The sequence below is a fragment of the Falco peregrinus genome, chromosome Z (assembly GCF_023634155.1).
Source record: "Falco peregrinus isolate bFalPer1 chromosome Z, bFalPer1.pri, whole genome shotgun sequence".
NCBI classification, from domain to species: Eukaryota; Metazoa; Chordata; class Aves; order Falconiformes; family Falconidae; genus Falco; species Falco peregrinus.
In genome coordinates, this window is record NC_073739.1 from 29,542,577 (window position 1) to 29,570,537 (window position 27,961).

Consider the following 27,961-nt stretch of genomic DNA (forward strand, 5'->3'; position numbering starts at 1 on the left):
GGAGGAAGGAACTGGGCTGGAGGGTGGGTATGCAGGTTGTGACTGGAAACTTCTGGGAACCCAACACAAAGTTTCATATTCACTTGGCCTTCAGGAGACATGGCCAACAGAGCAACAGCTCTAAACTGTGGCTTATTCGATCCAACTGTAGAGGATTTCCTAAAATTTTCAATTTTGCAGCACTGACCGTCCAGATTAATTCTGGATCTTGTCCCAGTATCAAGCTCATGATATTTACACCTTCCCTACAGGCAGTGAGTTAAAGAGAGGCTTGCAAAATGGAAGATATTATCAAGTATACAATAGATCGGACTTAAGAGACTTGATTCTATCTCCCAGCTTGGCTATACACTTCTTACGTCTTCTTGAGCACATTACCCTGACCTTCCAGCAAGGATCCTTGCATATGTCTATGGTCAGAGGGAGTTTTGGAGTGTTCCTTTTCCTTGGTTTCAGGCAAGATCTTTCTGTTGTATGGCAGACACAAGAAATGAAAGGCAGGTATTGCTGGTCATGTTTAGGCTGATGCTAGGTTTTCACCCAGGTTCCCAGACAGGCAACCATAGTTGTGATCCTGTCCCAGGCTAGGTCATGGCTCAGGCATTCATCAGTCCTTGCCCTTCTCTCCTGCTTGCCCATGACTCAGTTCAGTACAAAACACCATGTGAGTTCATGCACCTAGTGGTCCCACGGCGTTCTCCACAAAATACCTAATACAAGTGAAGGAGGTTCTTTGGTCCCAACTCATTAACGTCTGATTTCAAAGGCAGGCCTATCTTCAGGAATCTTTTGGTTATACTGCATAAATAAATAAAACAGCCAGAATCAGACATGTGAGTGACCTCATGATAGGAACTCAATGTATAGTTGGCAGTTTGGCTTTGAGACAGTTGGAACAAATGAGCTGTTCAGGTCACAAGCCCTTTGTTGAGCACCAGCAAATCTTTTTGTTCAGGAAATGCTTCACAAAAGAAACACCCCTACAGGATGGATCGGCTGATAGGAAGCTCATCACAAGCAGTGAGCTCAGCAAACTAGAGGAAAGGTAATTCCAGCAGGGGAAGATCTTGACCATTGACTCATTGACCACCAACTCGAGAAACCTCCCAGACCCAAAAGAATTTGAGAATGAACATGCAAACTAATATGAGACGTGAGAGAAATATTTGACAAATGTCAAACGGAGTACTAAGTAATGAAGGAGTTGAGTAACTTGTAAGCAATGAAGGCTGATGTCTTTTTATGGTGAACTGTATAAATAGTGTAAAGTTATGACTATTGAAGAGCTAGGCATTTGTGAGTGACCACTTAGCTCCCTACATGGTGCAAACTAGAATAAAATAAGGAATACCTCGACTTGGTGCGTGAATTGATGCTGCACACCGGTTGACAAACCCACCTACAAGACAACACTCATCCTTTCTCTCACCCCTCCCCACTGCACACTGGGATGATCAGTCTCTCTGCCCTGTCTGTTGCCCTACATAAGCCCATGGCCCTTCTTGCCGCAGACAGCTGCTGTCAGGCCTCCTTAAGGCTTGAAGCAGGGTGATTTGCAGTCATGCATTGTAATGACTGGGCCACTCAGCTGTTTCATGAGATGAGCTTTTTTCTGCAGGAATTTTAACTGATGCAAGCACCAACCCTTTCCCAACACAGCTTATTCAGGACTACATCACTTGCTTTTTCTTTTCTGTCTCCTGGGCAGCATGCTGGGAGACACTGCTCCTGAAGCAGGCGTTGTGGTGATACAAAGATCGGCAGCATCCAAACCTCCTTGCTTTCTAATCTTGCTGAAGTGGGGGGCTAGGTGCAGCTGGGTAAGGAGTCCAGTATAATAAAACTCAGTAACAGCAGACTGTTACTAAGCAAGACATTCTTTATTGCAGCGCTGTGGCAGCACTGAGAATAGCTCTACCATAGGTGCTCCAACAATCTGGCAAACTTTTAGAGACTATATACCATGAAGTTACACATATCCATAAGATTTCCAACAACTCATTTACATATGCATGAGATTTCCTGGAACTCATCAATATATGTATATGTATGGTCTGCATGCACAGTCATCTTCCCTGGTGGTCTTTGGGTGGTTGTCAGGGTCTTCAGGTGAAGGCCTGTAGTCTTCTTCACGGCGCCCACCAATTGACCTTTACTTCTGCAAACTCAGTTCTGGGATCCTTCGAGGCTACTGTTGCCATTCTCTTGTAACTTTCTTATCTCTGTGGTCCGGTCTATCCGTTCTGAAGATTGAGTTCTCTGCCATGAAATTATCTCAGTCCTCCCTTATTTTACACCCATTACTTATCTTACAACCATCCAGAACCTCTTTTGTTGAACTAAGTATCCAAGGTACTCACAACATCTTCCTTGTTTTCAGAGCCTTAGTCCTTTCAGTGAGTGAGTCTGATGTCCTGGCATGACAAATGTAAAACACCAACTGAGTTCTCCTCTCTCCAATCTCCACATCCAATTGTCAACTCCTCTTTGATTTCATCTTTACGGAAAGTCTTCTGCCCATTGCAGACACTCCACAATCTCTTTTGTTATCTTATGCAATCTGCCTTCAGAGTCCCTGAAGATGTATATGCTTATTGATCCACAAATGAGAACCGATGCTTGTGAATATTTGCTCCTCACTGTCTGGATATATTACTTTTTCAGTCACAAAACCCCTTACACAAGCATATACCCTCCCCAGTTCTGCCTTATGCAGACCTCTAGTCATAAAGTTACAACAATACCTTGCCCTGCACTGTCGCTCCCTCTAGCCTGGTGCAAATCAGGACTTCTAACAAAATTCTGAGGGGTGGGAATTGTTTTTTCTCTTTTCACACCAGCCACTATCAAACTATGCTGCTTATAAGAAGTGATAATAAAGTCACAAATTACATTTTGTTTTAGTTACTGAATGATGAGTTTGAGTCTTCCAATATGTCTCATTCATCTGCCCAGCCGAGTGGCTTTCAAAGTGCTCAGTGGAAAAGCAGACCAATAACTTAGTCAACATGTAGATAGTAATTCCAACTGCCTCAGGCAAAGAGGCATTGGTTTGACCAAATCCATCCAGAAAATCTACTATTCTGAGAGAGATATGGCAGGGCTGTACTGGCCAGGAGGGAAACGCAACCTCAGTTAAAGAGAAATTACAATACAAATTATATCTGAAGCATGACAGCCAGTGAGGGATTCTCCTCAGACTCCTGCCCCGCTTCCTTTAATCAAGCTATAAGAAGCATCCTGCTTGTAGGATTGTGTCATTGGAGTGATCAGGGGCACTTTTGGTAAACAGAGATGGGGCTGCGGGATTAACCCAATGCGGGGCTGAGGCACCCCATGCCAACATTCACATGATGGGTGAAGGTGCAAGGGTATATTAGGATTCAGCTCATGCTGCATCTTTGCAGACCCCTTGCAGAACCACTCATGACAACAGGACTCTGTTTTTTTATTAAATCTCTTTGTAATTAAGCAAAACATGTTTAATTCGCCCCAAGAAGTACAACGAAAACAGCATACCTGTTTATTTATAAGTACTATAAAATTCTGCTTGCCTGAATACAACAAGAATCAAGAATCAGCTTGATTGCTCAGATGTTGGTCAATACTTTACCCCAGTCCTCTTTTAGCTTATTCCTTTGTATTCCTTGTCAAGCATACGCTGGAATTGTCTAGGGTTTCTCTGCACCCTCTTTCCTTTTGCATCCACAAAGAGGTTTTTTCTTAGTCTCGCACTAGATGTGTTACCAAAAATCGTAACCAGGAAAACTCTCCAAACCAAATGACAGTCCTAGAAAGCCGACACTGGTTTGTTGCAGAGCTGCATGCATGGGGGATCTTTACTCCTAACATGCTCACCAAGTTACTTGAGGCCACACATTATATACAGCAGAGTACTTGCACATTATTAGTACAGGAAATACTAATTTTCATTTACACACAGAGTTGGGTACAAGTTTCTCTCTTCTAATGCAAACTAGCGCACAGCCTCAGGTAGCATGGCTGGAGGTTTTCTGGAGGTTTTTCCCAGCTATTCAGGCTGCCCAAGCAGAGGTTTGCCCTCTCTCAGCAGGGCGGAGGGAGCAGGTTGCAATCTCCCACTACCACTATTATCTTTGTTCTGCTTTCAACTAATTTTCTGTAGATTGCAACACCTTATCAGATTGTCTCCTCTTGTGGCCAGAACCTTCTCACCTGGGGGCTTCTTTCTGCATAATTTAGATAGCAGTGCTATCATGACCAGTTCTCTCTTTCCCAAGGTTGACTCCCCTGGTCAGAAGTCCTTTCATTCATCAGTTTTGATGGCTTGAGAGGGTGGGTACTTGGGAGAGTGGGTCATTTAAGGACTTGAGAGGGTGGGTCAGCTTGACCTAAACTTTGTGCACATTCTTGTTTACACACCATTATACCCATCCACCAAGCACCAGCAGGAACATAAATCAACCCACTGGAATTAATTTTCTTAGAGAATGTCCCTATCAGTTCCAGAAGGTGGTGAGGTCATCTGAACTCCTTTATCACACCAAGATTTCAAATTTCATTTTGAAATGCTTTCCAAGTACAAACGCCTCTGACTCTGCCTCGGCCCTCACTCAACTCCACAGCAGATGCGTATATATTAGTCATAATACCTGAATTTGACCTGCTCTTGCTAATGGGCATTTTTTCATTTATAAATAAAAAAGCCTTGGAAGACTAGTAGGTAAAATGAGCAATGGCAGTCTTTGCCACTCATCCTAGGCTTCCTTCTCTGTACAAACGGACATTTGCATGTGAATGCAGATACGGGTATCAGGGTCTAACTGTAGAAAAGAAGGAAGCTCAGTGCAGGTTCTCCATTACCGCAGCAGGATGTTCTCACTCCATTTGGCAGAACCCTTTCTCAATGACTTATCTTCACCAAACTGATGCAGCAAGTGAAAGCAAAAAAATGCATGTGTATGAGTGAGATACTGTAGATCTGTCAAGCAAGGAGATAAATGTCACAGTGTAATCAGTGCCTCTGTAGGTGTGCTTTCTGATTTTAGTGGATGAATGGTTAATTTCTTTACTACTTGCTAATATGCCTAAGTGAAATGCAGCCTCCAGAGGTACTGAGAATCAAAGCCTGTCAATTCTGAATGTCCTTATTTTATAGACATCTTGTAAATTCTCTCTATGCCTTAGAACCACACAGTCACCAATGATAGTTTCTGTCATTTAAAAACACTTTTTTAATTTCTGATTTATTTTCTCCAGGAAACTTCAGCCTAGGATAGGAGAAATTACTTCAGTGTGCAGCTGTTGAGAATGTGCATACAAAGCCTGTGAAAGATAAAATAAAGCAAACAATAAATTCTGTTACCTAGACAAAAAAGTGCTAATGTTCTGCTGATGCTATAGCTCCAAGTGGATTAGTGTAGCCAGCCCTTTTCTTCCCGTGGAACTCAACTTTAGTTACTATGATTGACAATCCCTCTATTCCTAGTCAAATGGCTGTTTTTTCTCCCTCCTTTCCTGTACCTTTCTGTCCTTTGGGGAACACAGAGTATTTAAAGGCACCTTGTGATATAAAATTGAAAAATGACCACAGTGAAAGACTCCATGCTGAATACTTCTTTTAACTGCACTGTGAACCCCTGTCAGTGAGTAAGTAAATATAAACCTAGCTTTAAGAGGAGTCCTTATAGGTCTTGAGTTGGTTCTACATACATTTCTGATACACTATGATGCAATATCTGGGAAAGAGATATGGCAAGAAGTTTGCCCAAAGTACACTGGTAGCCATGCTTCAACACGGGCTAGTAACAATAGCTATTTACTTTGCCATGTGTGACATATACGCACATTTCAGATGTATGTCTGTGAGCTGAGTACCCCAATGTGGATAGTACTACCTTGCCCACAGGGAGTGTAGATCCACATGGAATGTCTCTGCAGTGTTTCCAGCAAGGAGACCTTTCAGATGAGCTTTGGGAACTTACAGCTATGTCAGGTGCTCTGTGAGTGCCAAGACATCCAGCAAGGCATCCCTGAAGCTTCTGAGCATCTTGGATGCACAGGACAGCTGATCATACCCAGAGGTTAAACCTGCAAAAAGTGGTTGCCTGCATTCATCTGGCTGGTAACATCTGCTGTAACGTAGCAGGATATAAGAGAAGGGCAAGAACACAAAAGACCGTGCTGCACAGAACATGAGGGCAAACTGAGTTCCAGGGAAAGTGCAGGTGGTATGCTGGTGAGTGGGAAGCCTAGCTTCAGGAAAGGAGGTAAATTTGGACACAAATGCAGGCTTTACAGCAGACTACAAATCCTCTCCTATACTCAATCTGGCATCTAGTAGGAGGAGAGCTTAAATTTTCAGTCTGTGTTTTCCTTAGAAGACCTAACCTAAGCTGTGCAGTGGGATCGCAATCATTGCTGTCTCTTATGAGTCTGCCAGTCTCTCCCCTTCACAGTCAGAAAGAACAAAAGAGCTCTCCATAAGAAATATTTATCTCCCTGTTGGCAGGATGAGCAGAGGTTGCCCTTTTTTTCTGTGCTAGCAGAAATTAAGATGGGGCAGAACACTGGAAAAGTAGTTAATGAGTCTAGAAATAATTTGTCTCCTTGCCCATCTGAATCTTCTTTTGATCATCTCACACACACTCCTGCATATGAGTAAAGTTGTGTCTCATAACCTCAGTCTTGTAGTTTAGACTCAATCACATGGGGTATCATCCCATGTAGAGGCATACGAGTCACCTAGGTACATATGAGCAAAAGAGGGTTCTGTTGCTGCATGGAAACCCTCTGCAAACTGAGTATGCTGTAACCATATTCAGGGGTCTCACCAATGACCCTGAGAGACATGAAAGCCACTCGTTGCCACCCTGTGCAGACAATGCAGTCTGTGATAGCTTTATGTGCCAGTGGCGTAGTTCCTTTGAAGGGTCAAATAGCCCCCACCCTGATGACAGAAGGTTCCTGACCTACTGGAGCTGCTAAGCCACTGTGTCACTGCTGTGCTGTTACTGCCTATGCAACAGCTTCACAGCATGGACACCCCACAGTGTCCTTCCTAGCCTGAGCAGATGTGGGGCTGTGCTGCAGCTGTCTGAACACTGCAGGTCCCCCGGCTGGGACAGACTGTTACTAGCACACAGCTGGGAGACAAGGTTTTGTTCTGTGCCTGTTTTAACCGCATGCTTGGGCTGTGCTGCATCTTCTCCATCATCTAGCCTGAGACATGCAGAAGACCTCTGAGAAAGGAAGGCCTCCCCTTACACTTCCCATATACGAAGGGTAAGAGCAGCAATACAGAGCCCAAGGCTTTATCAACCCTCTGGGTAAGGGGAGAGTGAGTGAGCAGCTGTGCGGTGCTTGGTTGCTGCCAGGGTTAAACCACGACATAATTTCTTCAGCACACTGTATGCATGCGGGCAGCTAGCTAGTCTGAGGTGCTGCTTTTCACTGGCTGCTGAAACACACATCAGAGTGTCCTGGATGCTTCCCATATATACCATAATACCTATCATGACCCCACCCAGCAGGCAAAATTGTCTTTGCTGTAAAGTTGATAGAGCCATTGACAGGAACAGAGCCACTGGCTGTTTTGCATGAATAAAGATGTTGTTTTTCATATGGATCAGTCTGGGTGCACAGACCTTAGAAAAGACAATTTTTTATTTGTACTGTTCAGATCACGAAGACCAGGGATCAGTGCTGCATTATTTGGCTCCTTAATTTACAAACTCTTTACAGTCAGAGTTAACTTCATTGGCTATAAGGACCATTGCCAGTAATTAAGACTAGTATTTTACAAGTCCTTACTTTACTTTCACTACAACAAAACACAGCTTTGTGGAGGGAATTGCATCTTTCAGAAGTTTCATACAGTATATCTTGATTGATGTGTGCTGTCCCAGCAACCTTTGTCTCATCATTTGATTCAGGAATGGCCCCTGCTGCTCTTCCTATTGCTGGTGATCCCAAGTTGTTTTTTGAAAGAAAGATGGGGTACCTATCAGCCCATAAAGACCCTAACAGTGTCCACTTTAAAAAAATCCTGAGCTGCACTCCTTGAAAATCAGATATTGGAAATTGTCTCAGGTTAGGCATTACAGAGTTGCCCCCAAACTGCTGTTTTTGGAAGGATATCAGGCAGTGTTCGTTTCCTCCAACACCCTTCTCTCCATGCCTTGCATACTGGCTGCACATTCATACCGTAAATCACTTTTGATGTAAAAGCTTGAACTTCCTTCTTCATTTCACACCATGCTTTCTGCAGCTAAGGAGCAAAGAATCCAAGTCTAATGATATCATAACTACCATTAATCAGCTTTTCCTTACTGTGTTATTTTCCACCCTGTTCCTCTCCTATCCTTGAAAAGTCTCACCTTCTTTGTCTTTATCTAGAATCTGTAGTCTGTAATGCTGCTTCCATTACACTGAGAATACAAACATGAAGGAAACTTAGAGAACAGGAGCAAATGGAAATGGGGGAAAAAAGGTAGGCAAGCATAGCCATACCACCGTGGTTGGCAGCTGCACCCAGCTCTCGGTAAGATGTTGCAAATCAGCTGTAAGGGGCTACACTGAATACATTCCCAATGCTTTCCCCATGTGGCCGCTGACCGGGACAGTTCAGAGGTCTTCATAAGCACAGTGCCCTTCAGAGCCAGGGTTTACTTCAGCATCACCCATTTCCAAATAGAAATGAAATAGAGCAACATCTACTTGACACCATCTGGGAAGGATTTTGCTGGTCCTGGCATTTGGTCCTGGCACAGAGATTTCTTTCCTAGGAGGAAAATACTGAATGCAATGCTCTATTAAGTTCACCTGAGACCAGTTTTTGCTGCCCCTTTGCAGATAAGTCCTTCATTCCATGTAATATGATGATAGTCAGCCTTTGCAAAAGCGCAGATGTAACTCCATCCAAAACTATGGAGTTGTGAAGGGGGCAATAAAAACAAGTGTATTGAAACAATCCAAGTAATTGTTGACTCCAAAGTATGAAGCAACCCCAGATCACTGGCACAAATACTGTAATAGACTAGAAAGGAAAAAAAACACAGCTTCTGAGAGGGCACTTCCAAGGACTGAAGACTGCAGAAATACTTGCTGGTGTGACAGGAGAAATCCAGAGACCTTGAGGATTAGATATGCAGTATTCAGAAAACGCAAGAAGATCTCATCTTAATAGAAAACTGAGATATGGGAAGTAGAGGAGGTCCCAAAAGAGGGAAAAAAGGACATGAAAAACAACATAATTAGATTTTATGTTGGCAGCCAAATAAACTTATGGGCTAGGGGAACTTGTCAATTGTACATCACCAGCACAGCAAAATGTTCATCCTGACAGAGGTCTCTGGCTACTGCTGTGTATTACAATTGCAATGTAATAACCTTCACAATGATCTGAAGAAATGAGAAAGTGAGGGTCTCATAGTTGTGGAGAAACAAGACTCTGCTTTGCTGTAAGCTCAAAGCACATGAAGGGAGTTTTTGAAGAGCAGCACTGTCTAGGTGGGAGATACAAGGTCAGGGATTCAGAGCCGTTCAGATGACATGGGACAATCTAATATCAGAACAGAAGAATTAACAACATTTCCTCCTTAAAAATAATTCAAAGCTCCTTGTGTGCCTGGGATGTTGAGAATACCACACCGAGGGAAGGAAGAGAGACATGGCCAGATCTCTGGCTCCATGGCACAGTTAAGGGAGCTTTGCTGTCATTTAAATGGAGAAGATCTCTGATTGTGACCTTCCCTCTCTTGATGACATTTCATTTAAATTAGTCATCCAAGTGGGGATAAAAGACTGGACAGGTAGAATTGAAGAGAACAGAAAAGAGGACAGAAGTGAGATCTTTAGGTTTAGCTATATGCAAGTCCTTAGTAATACCAGTGAGGGCTGTCATGGTAGAATGACCAAAAATAAAGCCAGACTATGAAAAAACAAAGCCAGGACACAAAGCAGAGCCATGGAGAATGTGATAATACACAGGGTCATCTCCAGAGACAGAAATAGCAAGAGCACAGATGTCTGTGGTCCTGTGGAGTAAGACCATAGCAAGTTGAAGAGAACATCTGAGACTAGGAGGAGACAAAGGGAGGTATCAATAAACGCTGGAACACAAGGAGGAAAAGAAAATTACTGATGATGTCGGCACCATAAATGCACATAGCGCTGCTGAATTCCATAATTCCATGGAGCTCTAGTAATTTACCCCAGATGAAGTGCTGGCCTGAAAGTCAAAAACTTTACATTGCACTCATCATAATACAGACTGAGACAGCTCCAAGTAAAGAAGATGAATGAATGGTGAGGACAGGAGAGAGAAGGATGGAAAGCTGAGAATCAGATGAAGATTCTAATCCTATCATGCTTTCAGAGTACGCATGGTGAGAAAAATATCTATTAAACTTGGTGTGCAGAAGAGTTATTCATTGTCTGTCAAATGAAACTCCATGAATTACTGTGCATTTTGTGCTTCACTTAAAGGTAAATGCACTCAAGGACCATTTCTGTATTATTACTGCATTACAAGGCAAACTATTACCCTTTAAAACATTGGTCTGAAGTCCATTTACAGTAGAAGGTAGTGTGGCAGGCACCCTGGGTGAAGCATACACAGCAACACATTCAGCCCAGGAGTTGACTGAGTATTCTGCTACCTGCCAAGCCAGGGTATTTGTGACTTGCTATAAGCGGGCATAAGACATTACAAAAAGAAATAAACAAAAAATTTAAAAAGATCTGTCCAGTTGCGTTGCTGTAAATACTTCAACCCTACTCCATTTTGCACAGCTGGCTCCTGTGTTCCATCAAAACAAAACCGAACAAAACAAAAAAGCTTTTCCCCATGTTTCCAAGCTCCAAACAAGGCACCTGGGAAATAAACACAAATAAATTTACACACTTAAGTCAGTGTTTCAGACAAAAAAAGGAGGCTTTTCAGAAAACTAGTTTTGTTTCAGCAAAGCCTTATTCCAATACCTTTGCTAAAGCGTCGAGGAGCAGAGAGACCCTGGAATTCAGTGCTGGGGCCAACCTTTGCATTTGCACAAGCTCCCTGGAAGGGGCTGAGCTCTGAGGGTGTGTGGTGCTGTGTTGGGAAAGTCTGTCCTGGCCATGCTACCCAAGCAGGCTGCCTTTCTTTCCTGCTGTTGTCATCACTCCTCATGTGTTTGCCTGGGATGCTGGGCTTCTGTTCCCAGACTCTAAATGTAGCTACTGCAAACCTGAAGCACAGGGAGGCAAATTAAAATAAAAATGCTCCATTCCTGGTTTGTTCCCTGCTGCTTGACTGCTTTGTCCCTTTCAGTTGAATCTTTGCTGTTTACTAAATTCAGGTTCATAGTCGCAGCTGGATCTCTGTTCCACTCCTTTTCATGTACACAGCTGCTGCCTTTGAAGACAAAGGGTGATCCTAAACAAGATGAGCAGTTGAACCTGGTGTTTAGGTTTTCAGCTGGAATGAGGCTTCAGTGCAAGCTGCTGACCCTCTCATATTTTGCACTGAGGACATACACCTCAACTAAGCCACTTCACTATTGAGGTCCAGATCTCTCTGCAAACGATCAGCAGAACAAGTCCACAATTCAGTAGGAAAAATTCTTCAGAAGCATATGGTACTGTGTAATGCACCCACAGAAGTCCTAGAAGAACACAAGAGCAGTACCTCTGAGGACAAAATAAGCTGAGTGTACATTTTCTCCATGGCTGTTCATTAAAAACCAAAGCCATCCAGGATGATCATGTCTGTGCATTACAACTCAAAATCATTCAATAGACATTTTAAAGCCTGCAGCTACTGATGTGTTCCTGTCTAATCTGGGGAACCTTCCAAACGCATGGTTGCTCTATGCTCAAACCTGCAGAACAGCCATGAAGGACTTTGACCACAACCTGGTCTGGTACAGTGCAGAAACCCAGCAGTTGATAATGCTGTCCATACGGTGGATGGTACAGCCCAGACAGAGGCTGCTAACTAAGCACTTGGAATTTGCTGAAAATGTGTGAACAGGTCTCAGAACTGCAAGAGTGCCATTACAGCATCACTGATTGCACTGCTGATTAATGGCCCATGCTTCCATGGCGTTTGTATCATTTTTTTAGAGATTTATCAATTGGCCTTGACATGGAAGAATACACTTGACAGTGGTCTGTTGAGGTCATCTGCTTTAGCTGTGGGAGGTTTGAGGGGAAGAAAAATATATGGGAGCTACCCAGCTGAGTCAGACCCAGGCCTATCCTGTCAAATTACCATCTTCTAACTGCAAAAAATGAGGGAAAGAGCATGGGTTCTCTGTAACTTTAATCTAATTTGCTAACATAACAGAAAATCAGAAAATCAGTCCTACTTCCTACTCAGCTGCTTGGATTCACACTATTAAAGCAATAATCCTGAAGTTTATGTTACTCTTCTGAAGTTCAGGTTCTAAAGCAGAGAAGTGTCAAAGTGCTACAGGTTTCAGCGCATCAGGTGCTGCAAGCTTTTCTTCCCTATCAAAACTGCAAAGAGAGTGCATAGAGCCACATAGGGCTCAAATGGTGCTACAATTGCTATTGCTGAGATAGCACTTTTCCCAGCTCTACATTCCAGCTCCCAGGAAGGCAGCAGGGTCGTTGGAGCACAGCTTGTTCTGTCAGTGTCAGTGGAGGAATGTTCCCTCAACTCTGCCTCACCAATGATACAAAAAGAAAGCATGTCCATGAGCTGACTACGTTTTCCAACTGGAGTCTGTCATGGTGTAAGCTCAGTAGGCAACTAAGCAGCACAGCTGCTTGCTCACTCTCACTGCAGTCGGATGGGGGAGAGGATCAGAAGAGTAAAAGTGAGAAAACTCGTGGGTTGAGATAAAGACAGTTTAATAGGTAAAGCAAAAGCCAGCAAGTTTTGCAAGCTAAAGCAAAAACAAGGAATTTACTCACCACTCCCCATGGGCAGGCAGGTGTTCAGCCATCCCCAGCAAAGCAGGGCTCCACAATGCGTAATGGTTACTTGGGAAGACAAACACCGTAACTCCAAACATCCCCCCCTCCTCCTTCTTTCCCCAGATTTTTACTGTTGAGCGATATGTCATATGGTGTAGAATATCCCTTTGGTCAGGTGGGGTCAGCTGTCCTGGCTGTGTCCCCTCCCAGCTCCTTGTGCACTCCCAGCCTGCTTGCTGGCAGGGCCACAAGAGAAGCAAAAAAGGTTTTAACTCTATAAGCACTGCTCAGCAATAACTAAAATATTCCTGCATTACCTACACTGTTTTCAGCACAAATCCAAAACATAGCCTCATATGAGCTACCATGACGAAAATTAACTCTATCCCAGCCAAAACCAGCACAAGGTCCCTGGGTCTGACAGTCACCATCGAGCAATAATGCTTGTAAGGAAAGTCAGCTGTTTCACAGTACAGACATTGGCATCCCCTGAGGTCAGAGGTATAATTCACATTATTGCTTTGGCTTGGAGCCTCCCTGCTGGTTCACAGCACGGTTGGGATGGAGAGGACACTGTATGCAGGGGAAATACACGGGCCTTATATGCATAAAATAGTAGCCTTCAGCTCAAACTGGAGTCTGGACAGCTCATGGGGCTCATAAGAGGTACAGAGCCTTTCAGCTCCAGGTTCATCTACCATCTGCCTGAATGAAATTAACATGTGGTCTTAGGCTCTGATTGCATACCACTAGAATCAATGTAGCTCCACTGTGAGAAGGCACAGAGGTCCAGCTCCTGGTAGAGAGCTATCCACAGCAGGCACAAACATGCGTAGTCTGTGCGCTGCTGATAATCAAGCATGACAGCTCCCCACCACCAATGCAGGGTGACATCAGTCCTCACCAGGCATCTTTCAGTATCTGGAAACCTTGCATACAAAAACCTTCATAAGTCCTTATGAAACATACTAATAAAGTGAAGATAATCCTGTTTAACTTAAGAGCTACTTCTCATCCTCATTAAACTACTTAACAGAGTAAAGGCCAAATGATTCAAATCAAACATACACTATAGTAACATTAGCTCTGTACTCCTACGGAGTGGTACTGTACTCCTAAATGTCATTGCCTTTCAGGGGAACGGATCTTCACAAATCTGAGTTATTTTCATCTTACTTATTAAACACTATAACAGTATGAGATCTCCATAAAATTAGATTAATATTTCCACTAATATTGATAACTATGGCAAACTGGAGATGAGTCCTCATGTTCTGAATATATTCTACCTAATTGAAGAGGTGACCTTTATACTCACATAAATGTTACTGTAATGAGGTATGGATGTTATTAAAAAATAACAAACTACCACAATTTTTTAAAAGAGTGTCTTCCTACTTCCCCTCATTCCCTTCTCCTATAAAACCAGGTTCTTTGTATCTGGCTGCTGTGTTAGTTAATATAATGAACAATGCTACTAAAAGTTAGGGAAGAGATACTGAACTTTGTGCTCTGGGACAGAGTCTCTGTCTTTTAGAGATAAGCATCAGACCTGGTGGGATGATTCTCACCCTTGCTACAGTTGGTGCTGAGCAGTGTCCAAAAAAGGACTCTAGACTAATGGGTCTCCAGCTGATGTACTCCTGCAGGCTTCACAAAGAACGTGGGCTACTCCTGATTGCACTCTACATCCTCCTGCAGAGTGGAGTCCCCTAGCGGGGGGAAAACTTGGTGGACCAGACTTCATGAGTGGTGGCCTGAAATCACAGGGCCAAGGCCAGTGAAAACTTAGTTCCTGTCGCTCTCACATGCAAATTTCCAATTTTTTTTTTGGACAAGGCCTTCTCTAAAAAGATGCTAAAGCACCGTTTTTATTATTAGATCCACTGACCAGGAATCTCATCCTTCTATGTATCTATCCAATACTTAGCACTGTTGGACACAACCGCGGTGTGTTCAGTGATCTCAGTGATGCATACATACTCACACTGAGGACAAGAAACTGCACAGGACTCTACTTCGCAGGCACTGCGACTACATGATGCTTCTATGGCTTACAGCTTTCTGGGGCATGGAGGGAAGAGAGACTTACAATTAGGTCACACCAGCAGGAAGTTACTCTGCCCATCTGCAGTCCTGCTGCTCTGGCTGAAAGGGTAAAGCAGTCCTGTCCATTTCTTCCACTTAGGCAGATCTAAGTAGAGCTTGCTAGAAGTCTCTTTTGTTGGAGGTTTTGTGGGAAGTTCTGTGCTTGCAGGAACCCTTGTCCCAGTCACAAAGCCACTTTATGTAGATGCCTGTTGTCCATTTCAGCCTGGCAAGTGCTGCCCAGAGCACTCCACAAACAGAACATACAGTCTTTCCAAGGTTAGCATGGTGGCAACAGACACATATTCCCCTGGCAGACACTGGGGACTTCTGGCATGCTGAGGAATGCCTGATATAAACGTGACATAAATCGTATTTACCTCTATCTTGCTTATTCCAGATGGCTGCTTACAATGAATTATGCTGAACACTGCTCTGGTGATAAATTCTTCCACAAAGGGAAAACCACCTCTGAACAGATCAGTGCCAGAATGAGAAAGACAGGTAGGACAGCTGGAGTAGTGTAGCTTGTAGAACAAGACAGAGAACTACAGATTAGGTAGTGGCTATATCTGAACACATCTGGTGCTCATACAAGCCCTAGATCAGCAAAATCAGAGGATGTTGGTGGGCACTGGGGAGCAGACTGCCACCTTCTCAGGAATGACCCTAACATGGGCTTATTAGAGATTTGTGGCCAGTACCAGGTTAGTCATTGTTTTAAGTAAATGTCTCACTAATGCCTGAAGACCAAGGTGTCCAGTGTCACAATCCGTTTGGATCTCTCAAATTTACATGACAATGTACTCTGCAAATAAAACTTTATGAGCTCGTTACGAAAGAAAACAAGCAAACATGACAAACAAGGGCTCAATCCCCTTTGACAGACTAGTCTAACATAAATTCATTAATTCATCACTTAAGTAATGAGGTTTCTAACACACAAGTTATCTAATTCATAAACGCAACTTGTAATTTGTAATTCGTGCACCTATGAGCAAAACAGTTACCTAGCTAAAGGTGAGAGTGTTCATCCTTCCTCCCCCATCATAGTGCGGATGTCCCCAGTATCTCACCAGGAAGCACAAAAACTTCAGCAGTCCAGATGCTGTTGGATCTGCTTCAAAATCTTTTTGGGTAAACTGACATATTTGTACTTTTCAGCTTGGAAGTTTGGTCTGTGCCACTTCCATCATTTAGCAGATTCTGAAGAAACTGCCAGACAACCAATATGCAAGGATTATGGCTGCAGAAGACAGCAAGCTGCAGGTGAGAGGGGCTGCACAATGACCCTCAGCCCTTTCTGGCCATCATGCCCTGCCTATGTATTGCCCTCACTTTCACCTAATGGTGCTGCTCCCAGTACACATCGGGCCTTAGCATGAGCTGTGTGTTAGTCAAAATCTGAGCAGAGCTGAGTGAACAGTCTTACTCCACACCTTCACCTCAGCGAGTGGAGGTACTGTTACGCCTCTTGCCTCACTGGCATGGGGACAGGGAGAAAGTTTCCAGCACTTTCACTGCAGTCAGTCTTCACAGTTTGTAGTTAGATAACAGTTGACAGTACATGTTTTCAACATGGTGAGATAAGAGATGAACAGATAAACAAGCTCAATAAAAAAAATCTAATAATAAACAGAACACAATAATACAACAATCATAAGATGTAACATAAGATGTGATATCCCAGTTGCAGATGGTGCATATCCCATAAAAATGTCACACCAATGACATCCAGCAGTTCGTTCCATTTCTGTTGTGATTCTGCCAGTATATGCTTGATAGCAATAACCACTTGTTTTGTGTATGTAATAGCTTTTTCATATCTGGTTATTAAGGTTTCCAGTTCTTCAACTTGAGAGCATACTGTGTCCCATATTGGTCCTAACAGTACAGACCAAGTTGCAGGCCAGAATTTTATCAGCATTGATATGAGATTTTGGATATGTTGGACCTCACTGTCCATGTCGTGGCAAAAGTTACCAGCTTCTGTGGGTTTGCTTGCTTATGTGATAGAATGCCAGATTTCCCAATGCAAGGTTAGCATGGTCTGAAACATGAAGCTGCCTATCTTTTCAGACGTTGTCAGCATTGTCTCCAGTAGCAACACCTCACCACAGAGGATATTTAACAAAAGTTCCCAGGGAATACTTACTATACTTTCTAGATGGATACTTTCCATAGTATACAGGTTGAATGACAGCTTTCACTTACTCATTTAACAGTTCCTAGGGAGCGAGAAAGAAGACTTAGGTCCTGGATCATATCCAAACCTCAGTAATGATCAAATTTCACTCCTACATTATCCAGTTTCCCTTATTCCTTTCACTCGACAATGTTGCAAAGTGACCCAGTGTTTTCTGAGTGGCAGGTGTTGGAATTCTCACTTGATCTCCTAGATACCACACCAAGGTGTTCAAAACATCCTGCTGGTGTTCGTTCAGCATGGAGGACTGCTCATTAAGAATATTAACTATTATCACTTCTACTGGGAACAGCTTCAGCGAGCAGTTCAGTGGCACTGTTCAAGTCCCCCTAATATACTGTTAGTTGCCACTTGTCCTTAGGTTTCTTTACTGGCAACACAGGAGAATTATTGGGGGAATGAGACTTGATAATGACTCCCCATTTCTCCAACTGGACCTGAAGAAAGAATAGGAACATACCCCTGCCACCCCAAATTGTGGTGATGGAAGGGGTTGCCTGTTTCAACGGTGGGAGGGAGCAAGCAGGCAGGACAGCACAGCCCCACTTACCTGCTGCTGCTCATGTGGAACACAAGGCAAAGTGAACAAGGCCGGGGTCTTGTGTCTTGCCACATAAGAGAGGTGCAGACCTCGAGTAAACTACCAATTTCCCTTCAACCTCCCCCTTCCTTCCTTCCCTTTCTACCAGCCACTGCATAGTTGTGTCTGCAACTAATGTAGCAAAGACAAAGCTAGGCTTTTAGCATTTAGCTAGGTCTAACCACTGTTTGCACTGTCCTGTGTGCTGTCTATAGACAGTGGGAACCAAAAGACCTACCAGGGGGAAGGGGAAGACACAGCACATGTGGACTCATCTGTCCCCAGGACAACTTTAACCATAAGACAATAGCCTCAGTCCCAAAGCAGGAAACATGATAGCTACAAAAATACAGCTGAAGTCTTCCTCTGGATTTGCAGCTGGTGCTAAAACCATAATAATCATGCATGTGCTGCAAACTACAGGAACCTGATGCTGTCAGTTCAGACTTTAATAGGTGTAATCTATATCCCTCTAACAATGAATAGCATTTTTGCTTTCTCAGGTAAAGATGAAAATGTAGCAAATACAGGTACATTCTCCAGTGTGGTAATGAAGAGAGGGAAGGGAAATCGCATGCTCTGCAGCTTAATTCCAACATTAATTCTGTAATTCTTACGAATTCTGTTCACCTCTATCACCTGGAATTCTGTTCACCTCTATTACCTGGATAAAGATAGTATCCTCAATGCAATCCAAGAGTCTCCTGGACAGTTTACAGCTTGCTGTGCTGCTTTTCCAGCAGATGTCAGGGTGGTTGCAGTCCTCCAGCGGAATCAGAGCCTGCAAGTGTGATCCTTCCTGTAGCTGAAGTAGGAACACTTAGTTAACATCCTCCCCTTGATCTGGTAGCCTGTTGTAAACACCAACCATGAGGCTTCCTTTTGTTGGTTTGGCTCCCATTTTTTAGCAATAAACTCTCAACCTGTTGATCGCTCTTTTACAATGACAGTTCTGTGCAATCAATCCATTTTTTACACCCATGGCAAACCCCTGCTTCTCCTTCCTTGCCTGATCTTTCTGTACAGAACAGAAAGAACAGCCACTGATTGCAGTGCTCCAGTCATGTGGCTCATCCCTCCACGTTTCAGTGATAGAGATCAGACCACAACATTCTAGCTGCACAGTGGCTTCCAGCTCTTCCTGTTTGTTACCCGTGCTGCGTGCATTGGTACAGAGGCACTTCACCTGGGCTGTCAACTGTTTCAACTTTTCAGATGAACACAACTTAATTCTTTTGAGGCATTTCACAGGTGTTTCCCTGTTGGTTCCTGATATATCAGCAGCCCCTGGCTCTTTTCTGTTGCTCAAAACTCCATCCCCTTCCCTGCTAAACCTAGTTTAAAAGTTCGTAAGTCTGGTCAGCTTGTTGGCGAAGACCCTCTTGCCCCACTTGGTTGGGTGAATCCCATCAGCTTCTAACAGACCTGGCTTCCCCAAAGGTAGATCCATGATCATAGAAGCTAAAACCTTGAGAATGGCAGCAGCCATGTATTCACCTTTCAGCCTGTCTCCTCCTCCTTCCTGAACCCCTCCCTTCCTCTAACTGGGAGGATAGAGTAGACCACTACCTGTGCTCCAGGTCCACTAACATTCCTGTGAGGAGTCCCCCCACTCCTTTGATCATTCTGAGTTGCTTCGCCACAGTATCATTAGACCCTATATGGAATAGTAGGAGCTGATAACGGAGATGATAACCTGTTGAGTTCACCAGGCTCAGCAGCCTCTCAGTGACATTTTCTTACCAGCCCCACAGGTCCCAGCTGGTCCAGCTTGATGCACACTGCAGGCACACAGCACTCACACACTTGTCCAACAGGTACCTCACACACATGCATGACCCCCAAAATAAATGGACTCTGCCCGACTGATAGCCCAGCCCAGACCTAAGGTCCCTCTGCTTGCCAGCTGGTGCAGCATCAAGATTGCCACACTCCTCCCATGCACAGCAGACATGTACCTTTGGGAAGATACACTCATCCCTCCAGCAGCTGGCACCAGGCACACAGCCTGTGACCTGTGGTCCCACTCCAGCTGCCAGTGCTGAGCCCCTCACTCACACCAGTCCCCCCAGCAGCTGGTTTTCAGGATACAAACTGTACCCATCCCAGTGGCTGGAGGTTAAAAGACTCCCCTTGCTCCAGTCGCTGGCACTGAGACCCCCCAGTCACTCCAGTAGCCAACACCACAGGCCAGGGTTGCCCACAGCCTGGTCTGATCCCAGCAGCTGGCACCCACTCCCCTCACGCCGGTCCCCCCGCAGCTCCCCGCAGCTCGCACGGAGTCCTTGCAGCACTCACATGCACAGGACAGGGCACGAGGTTACGCAGAGGTAGTTAAGGACAGACAGGAGAGACCGTGGCCATCAGGCACAGGGTTCAGCCAGGCAAGTGCACTGACCAGCCAGTTTACAGGCAACTGGCCCGTCTTGTACCCTTGCCTGTCTACCCCACCTCTTTGTTCCTCCCTGCTCCCTCTTCCCCCACACATTGCCTCCTTGGCTGGCGTAGTCCCACTGACCCGCTCCAGCACCCTGGACCTTCAGGTGTGCATCCTTATCCATTGCAAAGTCCCAGGTTTGCCTGAGGTTTCTTGATGGCCCGTCAGCTGATGTGACTGACCCGGTTTGTTTCTGCTTGTTGGCTTCAGTAATGCTAACTGCTCAGATTTTATTAGACTCTGTGTTTTTCCTCCTCTATTTCCTTACCATGACAATTTTTCAAAGTCCTTAATCAGATAATCTAACTGAAAATATGGACATTCTCACACTTCACACTTGTTCCCAGTTAGTGTGACTGACCATGTTCATTCTCATCACCACTTCTCTTATCATTTGTCACTCAGGTTTACATCTCTGTACCTTCTGATTTACGGCTTCTTGACAAGATACCCTTAAAGGAATGGACACTCTCCTTCCACAGCTCTCAGTGTTCTTTCTATATATTTCATTTTCCATATTTGCCCCACCTATCTTTCAATCCAAGCAGCAAAGCAGTGTGATCCAAAAGTCTTTTTTCTGAAGAGCAGCAGACAGAATTAGTCCAAACAAAATGGGATTAGATGAAAGAAGAATGAGAGTGGGCCATAACAACATACTGTCCTGCGATCTGCAGCAAAAAAAGTCATGCCTACAAATGAGTTATGTTTGTCTTCTAACCACGTTGTGATTCGGAAAGACGAGCTTTCTTTCTGGAAGAAATGTTCAAAAAAATATTTCCCTTGTTTTTCCTATTAGTAGCTGAGGTTGTATGTAGTTTTTCTTGTCTGCTCTTGACAAATTTGTCAAGTCTGTTTAGCAGATGTGTGGCCTGGATACCACAGTGGCAGTCTGGCCCATTTTGTGGGCTGTATCTACACCTTTCTTATTTCAAAAAACCAAACTGTTTAAGGTCAATATGAAGAAAGAGGAAAACCCCACAAACCTATTAAACATCCGTGTATTGCATTCATGTCAACTTCAGAACATTTGTCTGCAAATACAACTAAGTAGCAATATTTCCCAAGAACTCCTCAGCCCACTTTAACACACACTCATAAGCCTGTTACAAAGGATGACATCCCTTATACGCTAGCACGAGATGGAATATATTTTAATCTTCAAACTCAAGCTAAGGTTGCTCTAGGCCTGCTCAATATTTAGGATATAAGAAGTAGAAGAGAATGTATCAAACATATAGCAACTGTATCTCATTGTGCTTCATCCTTTTAGAGGAAGTCTGGAACATTCACTTCCAAGACAACTCTGGTGGCTAGAAAGGCAGGGCATGGTCCATGTAGAGCTGCCAACTTTGAGACAGTGGGGAGAAAAGCAAGAGGCACGTGCCACTGAGATAGCATGTGGGATTCAGACTGTGTGTTGCTTTGCTGTATTTATTTGAGGGGCAAGCCATGGTTGGGGAAAGATTCTCATGAAAGTATGGACAGCTCTAGTTTGGTTGCTTTCTCAGCCTCCCAACTCTCTTGGCACTGTTGCCAAACCCTGTGCTCCCACAGTACTTGTGCATGAGCCTGCTGGTCAAGACGGCTTGTGTGAGGCAGCCTCTCCACTTGCCTGTTCAGGTAGAAACCACTCTTATTGTGCTTTGAGGCCCCTAATCCAAAGAACTTTGAACCTTGACTTCAGCATGGTCTTTGCACCGATTTAAGCTGCCCAGCAGGCCACTGACTCCTGTTTTGGCCCCTGCAGGTCAACAGAGAGTGGCAGCAGGGTGTGCGTTCTGCTGCACCAAGGTGTGTGTGTCACTATCATGCCAAGGCAGTGAACGCACTCCAGCCCTTAGCTTAGGTCACACTGGTCACTGTGTTTCTTCTTCTTATCAGTATAGTTCCTTCAGAAAGGTGAAGTCTGACAGGAAGGATGGTTCACCCATCTAAGACCCTTTTATCTGAAGCAGAGACAGTGATGAATGGGAAGTGCTGCAAAATTTTCTCATAAGGCTCTTGACTTTGAATGCACACCAGAGAATAGTTCCAGCCCCCTTAGCCATTTTGCCCTTATGAGTGGAAATCCGCTCTATCACTTCATGGTTACTGATGAACCGTTACTAGCTCATTAGTTATATGCTTCTGTTGATCCTAGGCACTGTCAGGGATGGCAGTGTTCCAAGCTCATTCTCCATCCTCAGGTGAAATTTAACTAGAAGCATATGGTGTGTGTTCAGGTGGCATCAAACTTGAGACATGGGATATGAGTTCTGTTACCAAGCTGTCACATCTGTGCAGGCAAAACTGCATTTTTCCATGCCTTTGCTTCCCTTCCTCCTTCTTCTGCATATTTAGATTGCAAGATTTTTCAGGGCTATGGACATGTTTGTACAGCACCTAACACAATGAGCTCTTGCCGTTGACTTGAGTTTTCTCTAGGCTGTCACAATGCAAAGCAAACCAAGAGAACCCATAGCATTTGACATTCCTTTATCTCTGAGGTCTACCACTTAGGGTATTTCCCTACTCCCATTTCATTAGCACCATCAAAGTCACTGTGAATACTGAAGTGTTTCTGCTCTCTCCATGTTCAGATACTGGTATAGTACATGAAGGGTGACAGATCGGTACTGATAAGATAGGAGGTAAGAAGTATGTAAGAACTGTCAACAATACAGCCAGTTCTTGTCACACACAGGCAAAGCCCTTCTCATTTCACATACATTCTGTGCTCCTGTTTGTGTAAAATAAGCAAGTGATTGTGCATACTCTTCAGCTATGAAGTGTGCTCAGCTTCATGATTTCCCTCTGCTCGCTGAGCTTTGCCCAGTGTGAGATGTTTGCAACTCAAATGGAAGCTACAGCAGAGTACAGAAGTGACTATTTGAGAGCTGGGAGCCTACCAACAGTGCAACTTCAAAGCAAGTAAATGCTGAGATGGAGTATGAAGAAGGAAATCAGAGGGCCCATCTCAAAGCTCTGAGATTTCTGTGTGCAGCCTCAGGAAAATGTTATTTTACTGCAGGAATAGAGAACCTCAATGTATTTTCACATATTAGAAATGCTAATGTTTGTTTCCAGAGAGATGTGTCCTATCTTTTGTCTTTTGTATTTCTCATTCTTCATTGAGGTGAGCAATGTCGCAGTGGCGGCTTCAACAACAGACCCACTCTAGGCCCTGTGGATCTAGTCCTTAGACAGATGTTAAGGCAGTAACTCCTATAGGAGAAACTTGGAATATGGCAGGACTGGCCTCCAGCCCACAAACGGCAACTTAGCCTACCCCTGCAGTAAGCAGCAGACAACAGCAGATGTAGAAAATGCAGCAGTCATCAAGGTGGCGCCAATGGAAATATCTTGTACGCCTCCTGTACTGTTGCACTCAACAATGAGAGTTTTAAGTCCTGTCAATTCCAAGTGTCTTTCTCAACTACTTTAAAGACAAATTGACATCTGCAGGTAGCTGGATATGCATTTCCTCTACAAGAAATTTGCAGTTGAGGACACTTATTTACCTGTGGAGTGAAGAAAGCGCTTTTAAAATATGCATACCAGCTTTCTGTTGAGAGAGATGTCCTTTTACAAAATCTGACACAACTCCCTGCTGAATTAAGTTTTTTCAACTAATTACCATCTTGTCACTCTTACTTGCAGTAGATCTCTTTTCTATATGTTCGTCTCATAATCAGGCATTCAGCAGCACTGAAAGGGACAAAACAGACATAAAGGATTTTGGGTAAAAATCTTCCCATTGCAAAGTCTAGCTCACACCAAGCCTTTAACACCACTTCAGCTCTTACTAGCTTTTAAGAGGTGCCCTAGGCAGAGCAGAGGTTTAACTTACTCAATTTTTGATGAAACAGTATACCTATTATTACAGTGTTCCACACTAGACCATATGGCTGATTCCGGCAGACCATTTTGAGATATGGAAATGCAGACTCAAATTTTGTGTTACTTTTTAGGAAAATTAGTTAAGAGGTTGGAAGAAACAACCACTTCCAGTCTGCAAAAGAGTTTGCATCGGTGTCAGATGTTCCTGAAGTGATTGCTCTGACCCAAACCAGTGAGGTATGAATTCACCTGAAGTGAAAAGAAGTCTATAATACTGAGTGCAGTGGCTTTCTGACCATTGCAGTATTTCAAGTTCGTAAACTTTAAAACAAAATAAAAGACACAAGCCAGGAAAAAACCGCAACCACAAACACACTTGTAACTTTCCCCTGAATCTGTTTGATGTGAACTACCAAGGAGCTTAACTCTGGACATCCATCAGTGTATTTCTGTTTAGAAAAGTGAGTTAAGGTACCAGTTGTTTTAAACCCAAGGGAAAACCTTGGGTTTAAGTACCTGAAGACCTTAAGCAGAGCTGAAGAAGGCTTGTCTGTTTTCCAAATGTGGTAATTGCTCTAATAAGGTACTAGGCTAAAGGTATTACCTCTTCTTGTCCCACTTGAGTTAAAAGACACTTGGAAAAAACACCTGCATCTTGTAATGATCTTGAAAAGGCTTAATTTAAGTTTAGAACCAACAGGAAAATGGAACTCCTCAGCTCCAGAAGTAAATGAAGTGCAATGCACCAGAACTGTCAGGTTATGCGCCTGCAAGACTACTGACCCATACTGCACAAAACAACTTTTCTGAAATTCCAGATATCCTGTAATCTGAAGTGACATTAGGTTAATAGTTGAAGTAGTTTCATGCTGCAGAAATATCTCTTCTTATTTCTGGAAGACCGTCTGCATGCTAAAAGAGTTAGAAAGATTGTTTTAGCTGAAGGACTAACACAATTTTACCCACCTTTTCCTGTAGTATAAAATCCTCCGGTACTGAAACCCACAAAGTTTTGTAGGGCTCACAAAAAACGAAGTCTGTGCCACAGTGCAGTTATATGTATTATCTTCAGCATGGGAGCAGTTTTAAAGCACCATCCCCCCAAAAGAGTGAGTGAAAAATGAATCATCATAAAGCAACAGTGGTTCTGTTCATCTCCTGTCATCTGTGTGCTGCCAGGAGCTTCATGCAGGCTGCATGTACTTGCCCCATAGCAGCACTGTGAAAGAGGTGCAGGCACCTCGGAAAAAGGGCGCAGCACATGTGATGGAAAAGTACTTCAGACCCTTGTGTGCTCCACAGGATCAGAAGAACAGGAGCTGCTGAGGCCGATTCCTGAACAAATAGGGGAAGGCGTTGCATGGCCTTAGGCAACTGCTGGGACACAAACCATGTCAGCTGTAGGATACAGGTCCCAGAGGTGCTGTCCCCTTGGGGAGTCACGGTCACCTCTTCCCACACGGGTGAAAAGCTCAACTGACGGCGTGAGGGAAGAGGCTGGCGCAGCGGGGTAACGCCGGCCAGGGCACGGCTTTCCGACACCTCTCCCGCTCACGGCGCCGCAGGAGCTGGCACCGCCCCGACACGCAACACCAACCGCCCCCCCGCCGGCGCACGCAGATCTCACCGGGACAGCAGCCAGCGCGCCCCCGGGCAGCACAACTTGCCAAGTGGCGCTTTCGGTCGCGTATCGCTTCTCCCGCTATTTCACCCTTTCTGAAAGGCAAACCCCGCTGGCGGGGCTCGGCAGCCGCGGCCGCTCCCCTCAGCGCGGAGCCGCCCGCACCCGACCGCGACCGCCCCGGACCCTCTCGCTGCGCCGCCGCCCGCACCCGCGCACGGGCTGTCCCGAGCCACGCCCCCCGGCGACCAGGCCACCGCCCGCCGCGCTCCCGACACATCAAGGACTTTACCGACATCTCTGACTGGTCGAAGAAACCGGGAGGCGACCGCCCCGGCCGCGCCCCCCGCAGCGGACGGCGGGGTGGGGCTGTCCCCGCTGCCCGCAGCAGCCGGTAAAGGCCCGCCCCGCCCCCTCCTGGGCCGCCGCCACGCAGCGTCCGGGCGCCGCGGGGGGTCCAGCGCAGCCCCTGCAGTCGCCCGGCCGCCCGATCGATCGAATCGATCGCGGCCTTTGCCCCCTCCCCCGGGCCGTCGCCCCGTGCAGCTTCGCCGGGTGCGGGGAGGGGGTTGCAGAGCGGTGCAGCGCGGTGCGGAGGGCTGGCGGGCGGGCCCACCGCGGCGGCCCCGTGCCCGGCGGCCGGCAGCGGCGGAGCGCGAGGCGGGCCGAGGATGATTCCGGGCTCTGCGCGCAGGGTCTGCTCGGGGCGGGCCGAGCCCCGCTGGGCCCCGGGGGGCCCGGCCGACGGCGGCGCGGACCAACCGCCCCTCTCCCGCCCGCCCGCGGGGGGCGGCGGGGGCACCGCTGCGGAGCGGGGTGGCTGGGGCCGGGCCCGCGTGCTCTCCGCCGGCCGTCGTGCCTTGCGGCAGCGCCGTCGTGAGCGGGCGCGGGGAGGCGGCGGGCCGAGCGCTCCCGCCCGCCGGGCAGCCAGGGCCGGGCCGGGGCGGAGGGAGGAGGGAAGGAAGCAGGCGGGGAGAATCCTTCCTTCTCGGCAACGAGCTGGGCGGCGGCGGCGGCGGCAGTCTCTTCCCCGCATCGGCCGGCACGGCTCGGCACCGGCCTCGCTGCCCGGCCGAGGGCCGAGCCCCCGTTGGCGTCGACCCCCGTCGCCCATGCCGCCCACGTGGCCCCGCTGGCGCTAAGCGCCCCTCCGGGCGCGCGGCGAGGCTGCCCTCGGCAAGGCGGGCGTCGCTGGCCGGCCGCAGCGGGTAGCGATGCCGGTGGCCGCCCGCTCGGCGCACCGCGGGGCGCAGTCCGACGCCTGCTTCCTCGCCCCCGGCTGCTGGCAGGACCGCGGCGCCGCTCCGCGCGGCGAGGACGGCGGCGGCGAGCGGCCCCAGCCCCTTCGCCAGGCCGGCGAGGCGGGCCGGAACGGCAGATGGGTGGCTTCTTCCGCCGCCCCCTTCCTGCCTGCCTTCTCCTCCTCCCCTCCGCCGCCCCCCGCCTCCTCCGCTGCCTCCTCCCCCGCCGCCGAGCCTGCCGCCGCCGCCTCCGCCTCCCCCTCGGCCGCCTGCCTCCTGCCGGCACCCCTACGGACCCGCGCTCGCTCCTGCTCCGGCTTCCCCGGACTCGCCATGAGCGGCGGTCCCGGCCGCTTACCGCCGCCCCCCGCCCTCTGTCCGCCGCCGCCGCCCGTCCACGGGCCGAGCCTGCCGGAGCCGGGAGCGCGCAGCCAGGGCCGGGGCAGCCCCGCCGGCCACGGCGCACCCCGCGCCGCCCCGGGCGCCAGAGGCCCGCCGCCAGGTGAGCGGGGACGGGGCCCCGGGGGAGGGGGAGGGGGAGCAGCTCCGGGCGTCCCGCCCCCGCCCGACAGCGCAGCCGGCCCGGAGGGCCTCGAAGTTGCCGCCGCAGCGCCCGCTGTCGGGGCGGCCCCGGGGGTCCGTTCCCGCGTGGGGGCCGGGCAGCGGGACGGTACGGAGGAGAAACTCCCGCCGGCCACGAGCGAGGCGAGCGGCGGCGGCGGCTGCCAGCAGGCAGGGTGTCGCCCGCTCAGCCCGGGGGCTGCCGCGGGGCGCCTGGGGCCCCGGCGCGGCGGCGGCTTTCTCCCTGCCGGCGGGGATGCGGCGTTGCGGAGCGCGGGCGGCCCGCCGTGCCGGGGCCGAGGGTGTTGTCCCCGGCCGTCGTACCGCTGCCAGCGGCTCCCCGCCCTGCGTCCCCGCCCGCGGGCCTCCTGTGCAGCCGGAGGGCTTGCGGCGCTTGCTGGCCCTCGCGGCGAGGCCGTGGCGCGCCCCGGGCAGCGCCGGGCCCGGCCCGGCCGCTCCCCTTCCTGCCGCGGCCGCCGCCCGCAGCTGCCCTTGGGCCCCGCGG

The 27,961-nt window shown here is 47.2% G+C and overlaps 2 protein-coding genes across 13 annotated transcripts in view; one reads left to right on the forward strand and one right to left on the reverse strand.

The window, feature by feature from the left end:
* Positions 1 to 1,861: 1,861 nt before the first annotated feature.
* On the reverse strand, positions 1,862 to 27,383 carry LOC114010901 (translation initiation factor IF-2-like). Of its 12 annotated transcripts, none has more exons than XR_008744895.1 (5): positions 25,947 to 26,768; positions 18,442 to 18,582; positions 12,901 to 12,969; positions 5,964 to 6,069; positions 1,862 to 5,304 (listed from the first exon to the last, which is right to left on the reverse strand). XR_008744895.1 is itself a non-coding variant. In XM_055791532.1 (3 exons), exons 1-3 carry the CDS (start codon positions 26,766 to 26,768, stop codon positions 17,202 to 17,204), a joined length of 981 nt encoding a protein of 326 aa, XP_055647507.1. In that variant the 3' UTR covers positions 15,799 to 17,201. The 12 variants fall into 12 exon arrangements, 2 of the variants coding, with proteins under 2 accessions (XP_055647507.1, XP_055647506.1); XR_008744894.1 differs by having other exon boundaries at positions 5,877 to 6,069; XR_008744897.1 differs by having other exon boundaries at positions 5,964 to 9,111.
* The window catches only part of RNF38 (ring finger protein 38), a 112,064-nt gene continuing 110,971 nt past the window's right edge, over positions 26,869 to 27,961 (forward strand). Inside the window, exon 1 of the mRNA XM_055791529.1 lies at positions 26,869 to 27,397. Coding sequence (XP_055647504.1) covers positions 26,869 to 27,397 — 529 coding nt within the window. The remainder of the gene's footprint in view (positions 27,398 to 27,961) is intronic.

What these genes read in the sequence shown, in the direction of transcription:
- LOC114010901 (XM_055791531.1), bottom strand. Translation starts at nt 26,768, where the DNA reads ATGGGCGACGGGGGTCGACGCCAACGGGGGCTCGGCCCTCGGCCGGGC. An exon ending in TCGACCAGTCAGAGATGTCG is followed by an intron (nt 18,583 to 25,946) that starts GTAAAGTCCTTG and finishes TTCCTACTTCAG; the next exon opens with CTACAGGAAGGATCACACTT.